Below are 19024 nucleotides of genomic sequence, written 5' to 3' on the forward strand. Positions count from 1 at the left end.
CATTTTTCAGCAGAGAAGGACCACAGAATGTGGCTTGGAGATGCTTTGAATAAGCTTTCTTCAAGGTATTTATTTCTTTATTTCACCTTTTTTTCTTTTAGATTCATACCAATGTGCTTTGATTTACTTGAAGAAAAAAAAAGATTGTAAAAGGCCAAACCATTGTTGTGCTCTAAACTCTTCTTGCTACATTGCTTTTTGTGGATGAGTGTGCTGCCCTCACAAGTGACACACAGAACTGACTCACCCTCTGTATCCCTGTTTATTCCCTCAAGCACAGACATATTCTATGAAAATTGAAAACTCTGGATGGTTCCTATGATAAAAGTTGAAAATGCCACTTGGGGTCTAGGAAACAATATTTAATTTCAAGAAATTGAAGCACTTCACTCAGGTTTGGACTCTTCATTTTAGTTTGTTATGATATAAAAAAAATATGGAAACAAAAGAGTATCAGCAGGGGAAACCAGTAGAATTTTGTTCTCTGTGCTTCAATATAACACATTAAATAATTATTGCATGAGGAGCTTCTTTGTTTGGTGGGGAGGTTTATAGGGGGTTTTTTGGGTGTTCTTTTCATTTTATTTATTTGTTTTAAGTCTCTTCTGAGTCTTTCAGTGCAGATATGTATTTCTGTGCCTGCTGAATCTCTGTTTCCTGAAAAATGAATTTTCAAATTATCATTCATATTTTAGTTCCCAAATGTTGTTTTCTACCCTTGTCAAAACAGGTTCATCATGTCAGGGTAATGCAACATAAGAATTCTTACTTACTGGAGGACCAGGTGGACCAGGTAAGCCACTGTCACCCTTCTGACCAGCGGGACCCTACAGAGCAATGAAAGAAGTGCAGTGTTGAGCATGCTACATGAGGTTTAAAAATAACACACACAAAAGCTAAGGAAAAGAGGGGAAAGTGTAGAGGAGAGTTACTCACACTGGATCCTTTGGAACCTTTGGGACCCTGGGGACCCTGTGGGCAAGAACACAGAACTCTGGTTAGAGGGTATTGCACACAGCTTGGGGCTGGGTAGAATGGGAGGGCTGGATGAAATTACTTACAGGTAATCCAGGAGGACCAGGGGGTCCAAGGGGACCAGCAGGACCAGAAATTCCCTAAAAAGGGATAAGAGAATAAGCACAGAACTAAAGTATTCTACATATTGTACTGTGTTAAAAAATCATATCTATAAAAAAAGGTAGTCCCATTAAGTGCCCACTTGTGGTGACTTTTGAGTTAGGCTATTTGCTAGAGGCCAAAATAGTTAGCAAGTTTAAAATATTAGATCTGACAATGTGAGTTGCTTGTAGTTGTTCTTACTGACTGCAGTGGATTGTCAGAGCTGTGTTCCTCTTCAGACTGGCTTGGAAACCTCACATTTTACATAGTGCCCTAAAAACATGGCTTAGGAACTAGAAGAGTGAGCTGCTTTGGGTAGTGCAATCAGAAAATGTGATGAGATTGCTGCTGCTACTTTTATCTTGTTGCTAACTTGTTCTGTGTGCATGTTGGGGTGTATGTGTTTCCTTCATTTTCCAAAACCACTCTATAACCTCATTTTAAGATGTTTAATATTGCTGTGTTTGTACAATGCCTAAGAAAGTTTTAACCTCTTGCAGGAGACTCCAGGTGTTAAATGTTTATAACAACTTTATATTTTCCAGAAGCCTGGAATATACACTCCTTGCTTGCATGGAACTTGAATGGCACACAGGTATGTTGTACTCACTGCATCACCCTTGGCTCCAGGAGATCCCTGTGGGCCAGGAAGACCCCGATCACCCTTTTCACCCTGTTCTCCTGGAGGTCCAATCAGGCCAATCAAACCAGGATGTCCCTAAACAAGATTTTAGAAAATCGAGTTAACATACATTAAATGTGCTTTGCAAACATGAATTAGACCTTTCACATGTTACTACTGTTGCAGTCAACACAAATTATTCTAAAAGTATATTTATTGCTGCTAGATGGTCTTTCAAACTTTCAGATTTGCAAGTTGTGACTGCTTGTTCAGTGAAAGAGGTAAGTGCAAGGTTACCTTACTGAAACCAGCACAGAAATCACAGTACTCTGGGTACAAATTTCATGCCAGCTTTCACATGTAGCTGCTGTCAGCATCTCAGAGTTCCACATGTGATATGGTTGCACAAAGAGCTGATCCAAGGAGATAAACAAAACCCGCAGTTCACAAGGCACAGTCATGTCCATGCCTCTTTCTCTACAGGTTTCTCTCTGATACACAAGCAGTCAATGTATTGTTGGGACTCCATGGGAAAATACTATGCCAGATGTCTCAATCCATTATTTCAAAAGAAGGTATTATAGCTGTTAAATATTTATATTTTGTTCTTTTAAAACAAAAATTGTCAATACTCATAATTTCTACTCGCTTTGTTCTTGTAAATATGACAGTTCTCTTTACATCAGTACCTTTGGGATTTTCATTGCAGGGACCACATGGTCAATAGATTACCACACAGGCAGTAATCTTTTTCTTTCTAGGTGTTTCCAGGATATTGGGTATGGCTTAAAACGTCATGATGACTGTTAGGGCTGTGGGAAGTTGTTTGAAAGGCATGGCACAATGCCTTGCTGATACAAACCCCACTGCTTCTCTCTCCTAATTTTATACAGGGCTGAAGTTACAAAGACACAACAGTTGGCAAAGCATACCTTCTCTCCTTTGGAACCTGGGTCTCCTTTCAGGCCAGGCAAGCCAGGTGGGCCCTATAAATCAAGGGAAGTAATGTTAAAGTAAGTTTTAACATCCTGCTCAAATCATGTTTTCTTGAAATATTATTGAAGGCAGTTCAAATCAAAGTACACATTCAGTAGTTGATGGTTGTGATTGATGACATGATTTAGAACCCAAGATGAAATGTATGTTTAAAAAATCATAATGATGCTACAGTGGTATTTAAATTACTTTATAATTAGAAATCTATAAAGGTTGTATGAATAGAAATCTGTGGAGCAGAGGGCAAACTAAATTCTTGATTTGAGAAATCTTTAGATTTTGTAAGAATGGCAATGCTGGTTTTGTGTAATTTGTACATAATGAGGTAAAAAATGCAGGCCATGCAGTGCCTGTGAAAAGACATGAATTTTTCAGAGGCTGTTAATCTCACTCTGCATATGTGTCCATGAGGTGTAGAGCTGCTACATTAAGTCTGTGTCTCCTCACCACTGCTCTCCTGGTGACAGTGGACAACTTCTGCTATGGATAGGAGTGATAAGAGACCTCTTCCACCTGGCACGTATTCAAAAATGCCATAACATTTCATGTACAAAATATTATTCAGTGCTTATGCTTTCCATCTCCACTTCAGGATATCACTAGATGCAAAAGCCTAGACAAATACATAATTCATGAATGAAATGTGAAATTTTTAAGCTTTTGGAATGCAGAATCAGACTTTTCACCTGCAGTGTGTTTGTGCTCTACTGCAAATCAGGCTTCATACTCTCCTGATAGCAATCTTCTGTGGTGGATGGGAGGGGAAGGAGAGAAACCTAACCTCAGAAACTTCTACATATCAACTTTACTTTCTTAAAACCCAAAATTAAGCTGCAGCAATGCATTGAAAAATTCTTGTTGAGCTGACAGGAAGTCTGTGCCTTTGAAAGCATATGGTTCATTATTATACTCAGCTCCAGATTTTAACAGAATATTTAAGCTCTCAAACGTTAGAAGATAAATCTTTCAGTGATCTTTTTGGAGGCTTCTGTGAGTGACATGTGGGAAAAGGATGCTCACCAGAGGTCCAGGAGGGCCATCCTGACCTGGTGCTCCAGGCATTCCTTGTTCTCCCTAGAAAAAACCAAAAAGCTGGCTTTACCAGAGTATATTGAGGAAATGCAACATTTAAGATATGATGTGCTCCATGACTTACCACAGGGCCAGGAATGCCCCGGAGGCCCTCGGGGCCAGGTTTCCCTGCAGGTCCCTGTGGCCCGACTGGCCCTGTTTTTCCAGGAGCCCCTTCTGCACCAGGTTCACCCTGGAAAGAACAGACCAGGTCAGAGAGGGGGGCTGAGTTTGGCACTGGAGGGATGTACAAGAGGCAAAGTGCTTTTAAAAGCCAGAGTTCTGCACAGGGTGATTTCCTGAGTGAAGTGTCTCTGGCTGCACAGAGAGCTGGGTGCCAGCAGAGCAGGTTCCCCTTGCCTGTTACAGGTGAGCTGTGCTGGCCTGCACTGCTGGGTCCACTCCATTGCAAATTGCTACTAATTCTGGGTCTGAATTTGGGTTTTACAGATTGCCTGTTATTACTTTGAAAAGTTCCACACTCAGTGCATCATAAGCAATTAATTTTTAATTTATAAATAGTTTATATTCTATGCTTCAAAAAAAAATTCAGTGTATTACCTTTGCACCTTTTTCACCTTGTCTGCCTTCAGCACCTGTTGCTCCAGGAGGTCCCTGTAAAATATGGACACTCAAGTTTTTTCAAATATAACCAGTGAAAAAAATTATGAAAGTGAAATTGCCACCATATTAATAAGTAGCAAATGATTACAAAATAACATTAAATTTATTTTTTGACATTTTATTCACAGCCTAAAAAATACCAAACAGCTCTTATTCTCCTATAAAATTTTCTGGTTCTTTAGAATATCTAAAAAATGATGAGGTTCAATTTGTTTGGGAAAACAAAAACAACAACAACACCAAAACAAAAAAATAAAAACCAAACCAACAAAACATCAAAGAAAAAAAGGCAAAACTAGTTTATATGTACAATAACAATTAATTTTAAACTTGCTTTGCACTGACTTCTATTCACTGTAGTTTATCCACTGATTCCAAAAAGGCCTCTTTCTACAGTGCACAGCATGGCAAATACTTCTTTAATCTCTAAGTCAGGGATGGGCTCAGTCAGGGGTTCTGATTACATTTGGACAGCCAAAAATTGACATATTATCCACTAAATATGAAAGTGTAAAATAAAATGACATTTTTCTCCTCCAAAAAATGAAGGGCTGATTTTTAGGTCAGGTAATTAATATTCATAGCTTCAGTTATGAACAGGAGCAGTGTCTAGAATTTAATGCACTCTTCTGAAAATGGTTCTCTTATATGCTTAGTTTAGAAAAGATGCACTCAAGATAATGGACCAACTGTTCTCCTACAAGGTTAATTTTTAGCCTGGGAAATGTCTTTATTACAAATAGCTATTTCTTGCCAACCAATGAGCAGCTTAAAGGAACATGAAATAAACGTGACTATGGTCAAATGCTGTGATTTTGTGAATCTATATAATACTCATCTGTTCATTAATGCAAAAAGCAGATTTTTATGTAAAAAAAATGTTCTGAAGATTAGCAACTAGAAAAATTCAATCACATTTATTTACTGCTTTTTATTTCTTAACAACATACAGAAAAACAATTCAGGGTGCTTAATGGTAAAGCACCAGAACACAAATTTAATTTTATAGATAAGAACTGTACTTCAGTTACGCATCTGCCTGTTTGCTTTGTGAGGTCAGGGCTTTGGATCACTGTTTGACCTAAAGCCATTTTTTATACTAGAGCTGAATTTAGCCCAAACTTTTTATTGCCTGATATATTTCACTATCCACTGCTACCTTGGCACATACCTTGAGCAACTCCACTGGTTTTAATTCCTGGAAATTTATATTCATTTTATAGCTATTTACATAGAAGTATATAAAGATCATTCAATTGCTTCTGAAATTAAGCTTTCTCCAGGGTGACACTGAACATCTGCAGCACTGCATGAACCTTTTGGCCAGCAGAGATAGCTCAGACTTTACATCAAAGGTAATACCAAAGGAACTGAATTAACCACAAGAGAACTTTGACCATTTGATGTGGGTATCAACAGCTTTTTTCTTTGGTATTTTTAAGAGCTGTAAGGGGTAAAGGGCTTGGTTTTATTTCTTCAAAATACAGAGAAGCTTAAATGCCCTATGCTAAATATTGACTCTTTACAACAGGAAGAATATTTTAAATCCCAGCTGTTGCAATAATGATAATGTCTGAGGTATGTAACCCTTTGTGTAGGTTGTAATTTGTTGAGTAGATCAAAGTTTGCAGTGATAATAACAAAGATCAACAGGTACATAAATAAATTCAGAAGCATTTTAGAAACATGACTTTTTCTTACATGAATTAATTTACATGCCCATTTTCATTACTTGCCTGAAGGTCCCATATGGATTATAATCCACCCTATCTAAGAAACTGAAAAGGGTTGAATGTGGCAGTTTCTACTTGAAAAACATGGTCTCTGCATAATCTAGAAATGAAGCTGGAGCATGAATTAATTAGCAGGGCTAAGCCCACTGTGATGGCTAAAATACAAGTGCAATGCCTGGTGTTAGCAGCAGTGCCAAGGCTGCCCCAGGCAGGGAGCTGCTGCAGGAGCTGCTCCTGCATGGCTGGCCTGGCTCACTGCTGCAGACACAGAGAGCTCTTTGCAATTCTCTACCATGAGAGATTTTTATGAACATTGCCCTGTAATTTTGGACATACTGCCTGATACATTTTATGAACCAAGAAGACTAAAGGAGTCATGCAGAAACAAACTCGTTCTCAATTTTTGCTACGTGAACCCAGTGAATATTTCTCTCTGTTCTTCCATATTTTGTTAAAATAATTTCAATTGTTGTTTATAGCTGTCATCCGGCTTAAAACATGATTTCCAACACAGAAAAACCATTACCACATTTCATTAGCCTGTTGTGATAGGAACCTAGGATGTTGTTAGGTATTCTGTGCATTTGAAATCAAGAGAGAAATTAATTTTTAAGTGGTGAGTACACCCTGCTGAGGCAGCATCATGCTGTAGCCACAATGGAAAAAAAAAATAATCTCCTTCATAGAAACACTTTCTTTTTCCCTAAGTTATTCAACATTGCATTTAAAGGCAACAAACCAAATAAACTTCTGCTTTGCAAAATTGCTGGCTTTGCTGCAGTACTGACATCTCTTCTTTCAATGGAAAAAGATGGTATGGCCTCCAGCTGAGAACAAAACATATCTTAGTCTTGAGCTTTAAATTCTAATACTTGGTTGGTATATGGAGGTTTATGTGTATGTGATGTGGACATTGGATGTCATTGCCCAGGAAAGCAGCCCAGCGGCAGATCCCAAAGCCCAAGTGCCTGGCACACTGAAGGGCTGGGAGGAGCACAGACAAGGAGTGCTGTCTGGGCTGATCTGTACTGACTGCACATTGATCTGAAGGACAAACACTCTCTGATGGTGTCTTTTCCTCATGATACTTTTAACATATTTCAGATTGAAATCAGTGAATTCAAAGTAAAAGAGTTACCGAGTACTGTATGGCAAACCAAAAAGAAGTCCCAGAAGTAAAAGCAAGGGATTAAGTTTCAGAAAAATAATAACAACAGAACTGTAGAGGGGTTCAGTCTGTATTCCTACTTCTAGATAAGCAGCCACAATTACTGCCATTACTTGCAGCTAAATGATGTTGATGTATAAAGCCTTCTGAGCATGTATTTTTCTGATCTGGTGCATCTTCATTTAAGAAGTCAAAATATGTAAAATAATAATTACTATTTAATGAAACTCTAAAAAAAAATCACTTTAAAGACTTTGTCTATTACTATGTCACAAATGTCACCCTTTGTAGATTATGCTTTTGGCTTATAAATTTCTTAGATACAATGGAAAAACTATGTATGTCCGTCTCTTTCACTAGAATTTGCTTCCCAGGGAGAGCTGGGGAAACTTTGTAACTCTGTAATGAGACGGAGATTGCTCAAAACTCTGGCAGCTGGTAATAAAGATGATTTTACAATACTGGACAGTAAAACTGAGGTCAGCTCAGTTACAAAATGGAATGGAAGAGGGGAATGAAAATGTATAACAAAATAAGGAACTTACTGTTGAGGATTTCCAGAGCCTTTAATTAAAAGTATGAATTCTGAGCTCTGCCAACTCATTATTTTGGAGACTAAAAACCAAAAAATGGGGTGGAATTTTGCTTTCTAGTAGTATAGCCAGAGCTGCACCTCACAGACAGCAATATTACTACTGAAACTGTGTGTCCTTCTCAATCCAAATTAAAAGACTCTTGTTAGGGCTTTTTCTTGAAATTTATTCTACCATACAGGTGATGGAAACTAATGAAAAGCAGTTTTTCCAGGTAAGTATGAACCTTTCAGTCTTTCACTGTTACTTTCTAGTATAACATCAATATAATACAGATTCCCTACAAGTTCGAAATATTCTGGTGCTCAAGTAATGTAGAATCTGATCCTAAAAATGTTCTCTTCAAAAGGGACTACATTGCAATATTTAGCCATGCATTTTCCCTAAATTGGAAATATGTCAAACACAGGTAACATGGAATTTGTGCTTTGAAATTGTTTTTGTCTAGATACAATCAGATAGAATACAGCCAATCTGTGAGGAGTGAGCTATTTCCTTTCTGTATAATAAAGCAGGAAGTTTTAATTTGATGTCAAGCAAACATACTAATTGTTAATATTCAGTTGAGCCATATTTCAGTTCTAGAATAAGATTGCTAGTGTGACCATAATAATTTAGAATATTATAAATATTTTGCATGTTCGTGGAGCAAATATATTACTGTGTAAAATAAATAAAACTAATTAGGCATGTCATTGCACTCAAGCCCACTAAACCAAGCAATTTAACATATTTTGTTAAATAATTCTCAGTTTACATTTAATAATGCCACTTCTTCTGTTTTTCAAGTGTAAAAACTGCATCTAATTGCTCTCTGAAGCAGACCTAAGGGTTGATGCATCTACTACAGTTCTGTGACTGCAATATTATTTACTGGGTTTGATTAGGTATATTTGTAAAGCCTATTTGTAAACCTTAAAATGCTTTAGAAATAATGGAATAGCTTCATAAGTTACAGAAATGTCTGCCTGTTAATTCTGTATGCAGGAGAGGATGATACAGTTTTGCACAGTAGCTGCATTGAGGTTATTCTATTTCCAAGACTAAAGACACCCAAACACTCCCTGATAGCAGGAGAGGTGTGCCTAAAGATGATGTCTGCTATTACTGTCATACCAGCTCACTCCTGTTAGCAGACTGATTTAGTAGACACTGAATTCTTGAGTGAAAAGAAAAAGCACCTCTATGGGTAAGCAGTGCATTCTTCCCTATATATATATTTTTCTTATATTCTTATAACCCATATTAAAGAGCTTTCTCTGTTGTTTCTGTTTTTTCATTGCTCTCATTACATTATTTAAAAGAAATTACAAATATCAGATGAAAGTGTCCCAGTAAGAAACAAGTAGCTGAAATTCTCTAGGACACAGTGTCTCAGAAAGAGAAGTGTACAAGAGAAGATGAGATATTCCTTACTCTTTTCCCAGGAGGACCAGGTGGGCCAGCTTCACCTGAAGGACCTGGTGGACCCTGTAACAGAAAATTAAAATTACAGCAGTAATAAAGGATGAAGTTCTCATCTTGATTAAACACCACAGACATATGCCATGTGTTATCATGTCCTTCAATGGACAGACTCTACAGAAATACAACTTTGATGCTTAATATGGGTATTGCTGAGGTACTGCTTAAGATCTTGGCTTAATTTTGTTAGTTCAGCTAATGAAGATTATTTGGCTGCAGCATTTCTTTCTTATGCTCAGAGCTGCTCTATTTTTAGTGCTCCTCAGCAGCTCCAGCAGAAATCCTTTAACACATCACTACTTCTAAAAGAAATTGAGCTCTTGCTTAATTGTGTTACAGTAATATGGGCAGTTCTATCTCTTCAAGGAAATAAATAGTTATTTTTCAGTATAATAGAAAAAGTGTCCACTCTGAAAATATTTTTAAGAGTATGACTGCATAGAAGCCACTGATTTGGCAGAAGATACTTTCTTATCATCAGAGAGCTCATGCAGGTGAAATAAAATGAGAGAAAAATCTTACAGGTTGACCAGGATCACCATCTTCACCCTTCTCTCCACCAACACCATCCTGACCCTACAGAATTCAAGGAAAATAAACAAAATTAAAAATTCAGCTAATGTAAGCCACTAAATTTCATATATGGATATAAGAGCAGTATTTTTCTATAGAGCATTTTTCCAAGGTCATTATTTTTCAAAACTTAAAAAGATTTTTTCATATTTGTAAACCTTGAGAAATGCATGAACTCAAAAGCAACGGATCTTACAGGCAAGTGCTCATGCCCAGACAGGAAAGAGAGAGGGTCAACTAGAATTAAGTACAAACTAGGACTAGGACCTAAAACTGTTTTTAAGGTATACTTACAGCTGGACCAGGTTCCCCAGGGGGACCAGGATCTCCAGGAAAACCAACTGGGCCCTATATAGATCAGGAAAAAAAGCAAGGAATGTGTCATCCATTGCCAAGCAGGTAGCATTTATCAGAAATCTTTTATGAAGCATATAATGAACACAGTGCACTTATAGGAAATGCTGTGGTTCTGTATTAACACAATGCTTCACAGTGGTTTGAGTTAGAATTATGAAGCTCACTTACTGGGTTACCCTTAGGCCCATCATCACCTGGAGGTCCTTTAGCACCTGGTGGTCCGGCTGCTCCAGGTGGACCAGCTTCACCTTTTTCTCCCCTTTCACCTTTTGGGCCCTGTGGGAACACATGAACACAAAAATGACATCTGGAAATGGAACGGCCAAAAAGATCACAATGGCTAACTGGTTTAGCAGTCAATGGAAATTTCTCCATTTCCTTGATAAATAGTGGCATGTGAGTGGGAAATTAGGATCTCTTAGGTCAAGTGCCACATTCTGTACCCAGATTGCATCAGTGAACTGTTTCCAGAAAGAAAAACATGCAAGCCAAAGTTAATACTTATTGAAGGAAAAATAGGTATTGTTTTGGGAAGTCTCCATCCTCTGTTAGTACAAGATGTGGCTACGATTATATGGAAAAAAAAATGTCATTTTAAAGGTATAAGTTTTTTGCTGAAAATTCAAAGGAAACATGCACAACTGCTCAAGTGATCTGAGGAAATGCTTACCAAAGCCCTGCCAGATACCACAGTTCACCATAATAAATGTTAATAATAAGACAACAACAAAATACTCACAGCTGTTCCAGATTCTCCAGGAGGTCCAGGGTTACCAGCTTCTCCAGGCTCACCCTATAGATGCATAAGAATAAATTTATGAGTCATTAGGGAGAACATTTTGATGAATTTACTTCTGTAATTGCATATTCTTCCCATGCTTATTTATGTAAACAACTTATAAGAAGGGTTTTTATTTGGTCTACCTAGAGGGGTTGAGTTATGCATATGGTTTTTCAGAACTGGAGTCTGAAATTTGAGACATAATACATCAAACTAATATTTTCTTGAGCCAAGGACACTAAACTTCCCTTTGGGCTTTGGAAGATGTTCCCCTTTATTATTCCATATACTGCAAATTTCCTGCTTGTGATTATTGCTATAGCTACTGTTGGAAGAAGAAAAAACTATATGAAGAAAAACCTAAGGAAAAAATAATGGCATCCATTAGAAAAAGTTTCTCCACAGGCTACAGAGGTGAGTGTTACATATTTACCAGTGATAGAATTCATTTTGTAAAGCAGATGGCTTTCAGGATGATACTGTATGAAAAGAAAATCTGTGCAAGTCAAAGATTGTGCACTATTAAGTGAACATTTAAGATAATTCAGTCTCCTTCTGAGCCAATACACAGTATTATCTCAAGGACTGTCTTTACAAGTTTTCATTTTAATGTTTAGTTATGACCAATTATTTTCTAGCTCAGTGGTCTGATGAATAAACTTTAATAGAAAACTCTTCTGTTAGAATATTTAGTTATTAGCATCACAGAAACATAAACCATGGAAGGATAAGAGAATATGCTTTGTGATTGTTATGGAGTGCTTGGATAAGAAATACATACTCTTATCCCAAAGGAGTTTTCAATCCAACTGCTAATGGGGGCAAATATATTCTTTTACCAATAATTATGTCTATGAGCAAGAGTAGTTCAGTGCTGAAAATACATTTTACCCAATGATTTACTGAATTCACAGAACTGGAATAAATTTCTGTATCCTTCCTAACCTGTGTGACCTGCACGCCCCTCTTCATTTTATGACAATTCTGTTAATTCATACATGTCATTTCCATGTGGTCAGTATAAAACTTTAAATCATAAAATACAATTTGAACCCAAAACTTATGGTGTAGGTACTGAACCTTTTTTTTCAGAGAAGCTCACAGCACCAAGATAACCTCACGGGGACAGAATTTGGCCCAGTACAAATATTTCATTAGATTAAAGGAAAATATTTCAGTACCTCTCAACTGAATTCCAGACTAGGATAATTAACAAATAACCAATATTTTAGGAGCAATATTAAAATGCCCTTTACAAAGGGCACTATTAAAGGGTGAATGTGCCTTTAGAAACTCTGGTATGTTCTATTAGAGATATAAAATTTCTAGAAACTTCAAAAATGAATGATTCCTTTTAGGGTTTGATATTAATTTACTTCTGTGACGTTGCATTCATTTCAAAACAAAACAAAACCTGTAGTGGATGCTTCAGATCAATAAGTGTTAGGAATGTTTTCTAAGAAAATTAATAATCTTCATTTCCTTATTCTCTGCACAGCATTTACTGAGTCTGCAGCATCATTAGCATTGGGGTTTTGTCCATGCCTACTGTCAATCAAATGAGATTTTTGTAGCAACAGAGAATGAAGTCTGGAATCAGCAAAATGTGTTTTTCACATCAGGAGCCATACTATAGCCACAGAGTCCACTCTATAGAGCCTTTCCAAAGGTGAGCCCGTGGCAGGACAAAATGAAGCAGTGACATAAGAGCACTGATTGTGCCCACTCTTGCTGACAAGCACTTGTGCAGTGTAATCCCCTTGGCAGCTTCTCAGAGAGAGAGTTCTTCTTCTGCCTTTCTGCCTAATGATACTGTAATTTACAACGATCCACATTTGATTGATAATACAACTCTTACCCTTCCTGTTGACAAACACATCTTCATTCTCTCTCACAACACTGGGCTCCCTCTGACCTACACTTGGGAGCAGTGGGTGGGCACTGGGGGTGCCTGCTCCAGCACACACGGTGACATTGGCTCTGTGCACTGCAGCTCCCCAGCAAGCAGCAGTGTGGAAAACTGAGAAATTGGAAGGGCTAGAAAATGTCAAAATGTTCCCTTAGAGGGCATTTGTGAAAGATGAGACCAGTTAAAGTTTCATCTCACATTAATATTTCTATATCATTGCTCTACTAAAAAATCGGCCCCTTCCCTGTATACAGTCCTTGTTTTATCTGACTGTGATTTCCATATTCCAAGTATTAGGTACTATGAAATGCTGCATTTGGTTTAGATAGCTGTTAAGGGAGTTAAACAGTGTTTTGATAGAGAAGATTGTAGCTGATATATATTTAGAGAGTGCATATTTATAGCTACTAAAACCTGTGTAATCTATAGCTATTGTTTGCCCTCGTCTTTCTTTTAATTTTTAGTAACAATGGCATTAATTCAAAACCTTCTCCATAGAAAATATTTCATGTTTTGTTGGGAAACAGATTTTATGATCTAATAATATATTTATCCCATCTCTGGAGATTTTTCTCTCTCTTTTTAGCAGCTCAGATCTTTTAAATGTTACTGTGGTCTTTTTTAGGCAAAGCCTTCCTCAGACAGAATTTCAAAAAGGAAGGACAGACATCTTAAAGTACAAAGGGTCATGTCATTTTGCAGACATGCCTTATTCTGAAAACCTTGGATTAAGCAAGCAGAATGGTTTCTACCAAGCTAGGCAAAGTAGTTTAAAAGCTAAAATATAAAAAAAAAAATATTAAAAAGTTTTAAGGTTTAAAAAATGTTGTTTTCTTCATGGTCAGTTCTAGAGAACTGATATCCAAAGCACAGAGATAGTGGATAGAAGGCTGCCACCTTTTGGTTAAATTCTGGGACATAGCCTTTAATTTTGTAAGAATGAGAGGCAGCTTTGCAACTGACTGGGTTCTGAAACATTAGTTTTGCTCCTTTTTGCCATTCTCACAAAAAAAAAAAAAAAAAAAATTGTAACTCTAGAACAGAATCCATTTTCCATAGGTCTGCATACGTGTTATATATAATGGCTCTGTGGAGAATTAAATTTAATTGAGAGAAATTCTAAAGGCTGTGTTTTCATGGAGGGTTCTTGTTTACAGCATTAGAGAGATGGAGTAGGATGAGAAAAAAATCACAGTCAGGAGGTCATGTGAAGTCATTAAAGGTAATTTGTTAAGATGGATATGCAAGTAGCCTAAACTGTCACAGACACACCTTGATTAGGTACCTTAGCAGTGTCCACACATACATGTGTGGAAAAATTATATATACACATAAAATTGTCTGTGAACACTTATCAAACATGTTCCTAAACTTAAAGCCAGGATACTCCATTGATTTTGTCCTCTCACTTCCATCTGCAGTATAAATCAATGATTAAGCATGAGAACTATTGATCTCACTTGTTTACTGTGTTGGACTCCTCATTAGTGTACTGCTTTGGAAAGCTTTTTAAGAACAATATAATAGGAAGACATTTAAACCCAGATGAGTATCATGGTTTTCTAACACCAGACTTTTTCATGCAGTAAACCTGCTCTGAACTCTGAGAAGCTACAGAACGAAAGCTTAGGTTCTGCAAACAGTGGCTTTGCTAACTCTGATGTGTCAGGTTTATAACTGCTGTGGAAGGAAGAGGGGGTAGAAGAACAACACAGTGCTCAGTGCAATTATCACAAATTAATCTAAATTAGAAAGGCAAATTTATTTCATTAGCTTTTGTGGAAGTGTGGGGTTAACATTACTTGATCTGTTTCCCCTCTGTTGTAAATTCTTATGTACATTCTAAGGCACAGGTTAGAGAAATCATGTGCAACTTCATGCCTGTTTAGAATATCTGCATGTTAGAGCTTTGATGTCAAATTAGAGATAAGCGTGTGTAGGTGCATTTTGGTTTTCTATTTCTCTTAATTAAAAGCTGGATTTAAATGTTCTGCTGAGTGTCAGACTGCCAGGCCCTTGGTGAGGGTTACAGCAATAATAATGCAGGACTGCAGGAGCATTTGCAGCACTGATGCTTTTGAACATTCAGGCCCGTGTGTGCAGATGAGGGGAAACAACAAACCAGTTAAAAATGCGTGGCACTAAGCGTGACAAAAATGTTTATCTCTGCCAGAAGATAAGGGGGCTTTGAAACCCCATGTATTGATAAAGAAATATCTCCTGGTCAAATCATTAAAATATTCAAGTGAGCAAACCTACTTCTCTCTCTTCAGCAGTGACAGGGATGATGCCAAAATGTTTTTCCACATTCTTTACTCACTGTATTGAATTATCTGTAGTATGGTGTGTCTTTCCTGAAAGGGGTGCAGAGGCCAAAGCATGCTGACATAATAAGAAAAACATTGGGAGAAAAATGTGTGGGAAGAAAAGGAAAAGAAAAAAATGCATGTTTTGTTTAAAAGCATGACCTGTCCTCCCACTGCAGCAACTCCCCCTGAAAAAATAACTCTTGATGATATCTCAGCTTGAAATCTCATTAAATGGAACTGAAATTAAGAAGGAAGATACCCTAAGAAAGAAAATAGCCTGGCATGTACTAAAACTTGAGGAGGAGGAGGGAGGAAAGTAATTACAATTATATGAACTTCCAAAATACACTTGGAAGCTTCTCTTTGTGAATACGGGATATAAGCTAGAGGAAATAAAAAATGACAACCAAGTGATAAACAGTCTGAACTTCATGTTCTTGAATTAAATTTCATGGCCTAATCATCACAAACAGTGATTCTAAATCACGCAGATGAGTTGCAGGGAGAAACAAAGGAAGAAGGAGTTCAATATAAGGCAATGTGTTTAGGAAATGGCTGGAATATAATTTGATCATTAAATGCTAAAAATTGAAGAGGTGACTTTTCAGTCAATGGCAAAAATTCCTATCAAGTTCAATGTGCCATAATATTATACAAGGTGGGGTTTTATAAAGCACTGAATAAAACTGGCTGCTACCCTGCATGTTCTCATAATTAATATTTTTCTCATTATTAGTCACAGGAAAATTTTTTCTTCCCACAATGCCCATTATTTTCTGTATTCCACTGACATACAGACTCTTTTCCCAGTAACTTTATTTCTCTAAACTCCTAGATTGTGTCACATTTTTGGTACTCTTCCCAGAGAGAAAAAAACAAATCCTGCAGTCCTTCATGAGGCCAAGATATTTTTTAAAGTAGACTGGATGAACAATGCCATGAACTTGGGACATTAGAAGAAATATCCTTGTTAATAATGCAGTCAAGCAGGAGGGCATCATGTTTGGTGTGTCTTGTGCCATTTTGGGGAAAAAGGATTGAAAACACCAGAATGGTGCTGCTCCCAAGAGGTGAGCTGATGCTCAGAGCCACATCCTGAGAAAGAAGCACTGCAGTGAAGCACTGCCAGCCTGGCACAATGACACCTGTTTGGGCTCAGTACCCTCTGGTCTCAAAGGACAGGAAAGGAGACAAAGTAGGATATTTCTCCAGCAAACCAAATTTTATGTTGTACTATTCTAGTATGCTCTTTGCCACATCCCAGAGCACTGGTAAGTGATTTAGTTGATAAGCATGTAGGAAAAAAACCACAAACCATGAAACACCTGAAGATTCTTTTAAAAGGCTGGTTTAGTTAGAAAAAGGGAAATCTTGCTTCAAGTTCTGAGAAATTAAAAATATGGAAAGCTTTCTGGAAAACTACCAATACTGACATTCCTAGAGATGTCTTTTTTAGAGTTCACTGAGATTGGTGTTTCTTTGAACATATGTGATACTGTGTGACAAATCATTAAATACTCAAGAGCAATTACATTGTTTCTCAATAAGCAATTTATATATTGGCCTGGAATATATTTCTATTTTCTTTCCTCCATTTTATGTTCCACTTAGAATCTTCTTTCCCATTCCAAAGTTCAGGAAAAAAATAATGTTAAATCTGTAACATTACAGCAAAAGGCTTTTAGGCTTATGTAGGTGATGTGGTTGAGGTCATGTAGCTTGATAAAATAAACATAAACAAGCATTTTAAGACTCTCTTTTGAACTTCTTGCTTGCTCAGCACTATTTAATAGTTTACTCTGTTGCTTCAAATAAATCACAGGAAAAAAAAGGCTCTTATATTCCTGCATACCTCATCTTTCCTTTAAGAACAAGGAAGATACAATCTGGCATGTTCCTTGGGTAAAATATTAAAGTAAACAATCCCACACAAACTCACTCCATATCTTGGCAGAAAATTTTCTGAATAGAGAACTGAAAATAGCAGTGAAAAGAGTTTTAATGAATGAATGTCGTACAGCATTCTTATTCCAATGTTTTCTCTGCCTTAGGTGTTTCCATCCACACTCACCTTTTCACCAACACCTCCAACAGAGCCGACTGAGCCTGGGGGACCTTGAGGACCCTACAGTGATAAAAGATTTTTGTTATCCAAAATATCGTTACCCAAAATAGGGTGCTTGTTACTCAATTAGCAAGACAAAAAATAGATTGATTCTTACATCAGCTCCATTAGGACCCTGGGGACCTCTGGGACCTGGTGGGCCAGGTGGACCCTGTATCAAAGAGACAATGTGATATGACAGAATCATAGGAGAGATACAATATAGTTACAATCAGGAAGAATTTCTGAGCAATGAAAAATAATATACTCAATCTGTAGAGGGCTTTTAATCTTCACCATGCAGCAGGAGCAGCAGGATCAGATTGCTGCCTGCTGGATGAGTTCAAAGGTGACAGGAGACCCAGGCTGTGCCACACAGCAGCTGAGCTGGACATGACCTGATGCTTAGGACCCCTGAGGATTGGTTCTTTCCCTGCAGGTTCCCTGCATGCCCATCCCACTGACAGAGACCTGGACCAGCTCAAGTGTCTGTGACAGCCCTGGGGCAGAACTGCACCATGGTGCCTGCAGATGGGCACCAGTGAAGCATCCAGGCTTGGCACAAGGTGCTGGAGGCAAATGTATAGAGAGCTTGCATAGCAGTCAGGAACAGCCCACAAGGCATTCTGTCAGCAGGAGAAACAGCTGGAAAATGCATCACCCAGGGAAAGTAAACAGAGCCAAGCAGTGTTTACCATCTTCTGGCCTGCATACCTGAAGCTGTATGTTAACAGCAACAGCCTGAAATTCAGGAAGGCAGCTCCAGACTCTCTGGTGCAGTAGTATCTACTTTTTCCTCTTTCTTTTCTGAACCTGATTGTCACTGGATTGTCTCAGGCACACAGAGCATCTGCTTTGCTAGCTATTTTTCAGTATTTTCTTATGTTACATAAATCTTAATATTAGTGATGAGGGGATAGATGTGGGAAAGCAAAGAAAGTCCCAGAGAGAGTTTATGTTGCACAAAATACTTCATATTCGGTCACCAAATTCAGGAATATCTTATCAAATGATGAGCTATAGAGAAAAGTCAATAATATATGGAGAATATTTATGTCCTTCAGAGTGACCAGTGGGGAAAAAGTCTTACCATTGGGCCCACATCTCCATTTTCACCTTTTTCACCTGGTGGGCCAGGCAGACCCTAAAAAACACAGGAAGAATACTATAAGTGGGGTCTCTGGAATGATTAGTTATAAACCAATATGAAACAATGTAAATCAGATCTACACATCAAATTTGTGAACTTGGGAGGGGGCAGGATGGCGGAACAAGAAGAAAAAGATCTATTTGTATTATAATGGAAAGAAAGGGAAAAGAGCTTTTCATATTACAGTAAGTGTATAGGTAGTCCTAGGTTGCTTAAACTAGGTGACGCAATAAATTTTGGGGGGAAAAAACCCCAAAAATGCACACAGAAATGCAACACTGGGTGATTTTAAAAACACTGCCAGGATTATCCAGAGTTCAGGTGGGAGTCTGGATAATTTATGCTCTGATATACACACACACATATATATTTTCCTGCTGCATTAAATCTGTTGTTTATGCATGAACCCCATCAATATGGATCTTTCCGTTCTAATTAACTGATGCTATAA

General features: G+C 37.6%; 1 protein-coding gene and 1 long non-coding RNA gene across 3 annotated transcripts in view; one reads left to right on the forward strand and one right to left on the reverse strand.

Moving 5' to 3' along the window:
* The window catches only part of COL11A1 (collagen type XI alpha 1 chain), a 130897-nt gene that overhangs the window by 7148 nt on the left and 104725 nt on the right, over positions 1-19024 (reverse strand). For both annotated transcript variants that reach the window (XM_039718195.1, XM_039718203.1), the window contains 16 exons: positions 18514-18567; positions 17542-17595; positions 17391-17444; positions 11060-11113; positions 10489-10596; positions 10258-10311; positions 9913-9966; positions 9343-9396; positions 4370-4423; positions 3894-4001; positions 3758-3811; positions 2674-2727; positions 1730-1837; positions 1062-1115; positions 937-972; positions 774-827 (listed from right to left, as the gene is read on the reverse strand). In XM_039718195.1, coding sequence (XP_039574129.1) covers positions 774-827; positions 937-972; positions 1062-1115; positions 1730-1837; positions 2674-2727; positions 3758-3811; positions 3894-4001; positions 4370-4423; positions 9343-9396; positions 9913-9966; positions 10258-10311; positions 10489-10596; positions 11060-11113; positions 17391-17444; positions 17542-17595; positions 18514-18567 — 1008 coding nt within the window. The remainder of the gene's footprint in view (positions 1-773; positions 828-936; positions 973-1061; positions 1116-1729; positions 1838-2673; positions 2728-3757; positions 3812-3893; positions 4002-4369; positions 4424-9342; positions 9397-9912; positions 9967-10257; positions 10312-10488; positions 10597-11059; positions 11114-17390; positions 17445-17541; positions 17596-18513; positions 18568-19024) is intronic.
* LOC120506546 lies at positions 12-1736 on the forward strand. Its single transcript, XR_005628534.1, has 4 exons — positions 12-65; positions 276-394; positions 731-793; positions 1665-1736. It is a non-coding gene; the product is annotated as an uncharacterized LOC120506546 (long non-coding RNA).

This window comes from Passer montanus, unplaced genomic scaffold (assembly GCF_014805655.1).
Source record: "Passer montanus isolate IOZ18808 unplaced genomic scaffold, ASM1480565v1 scaffold103, whole genome shotgun sequence".
Classification (NCBI taxonomy): domain Eukaryota; kingdom Metazoa; phylum Chordata; class Aves; order Passeriformes; family Passeridae; genus Passer; species Passer montanus.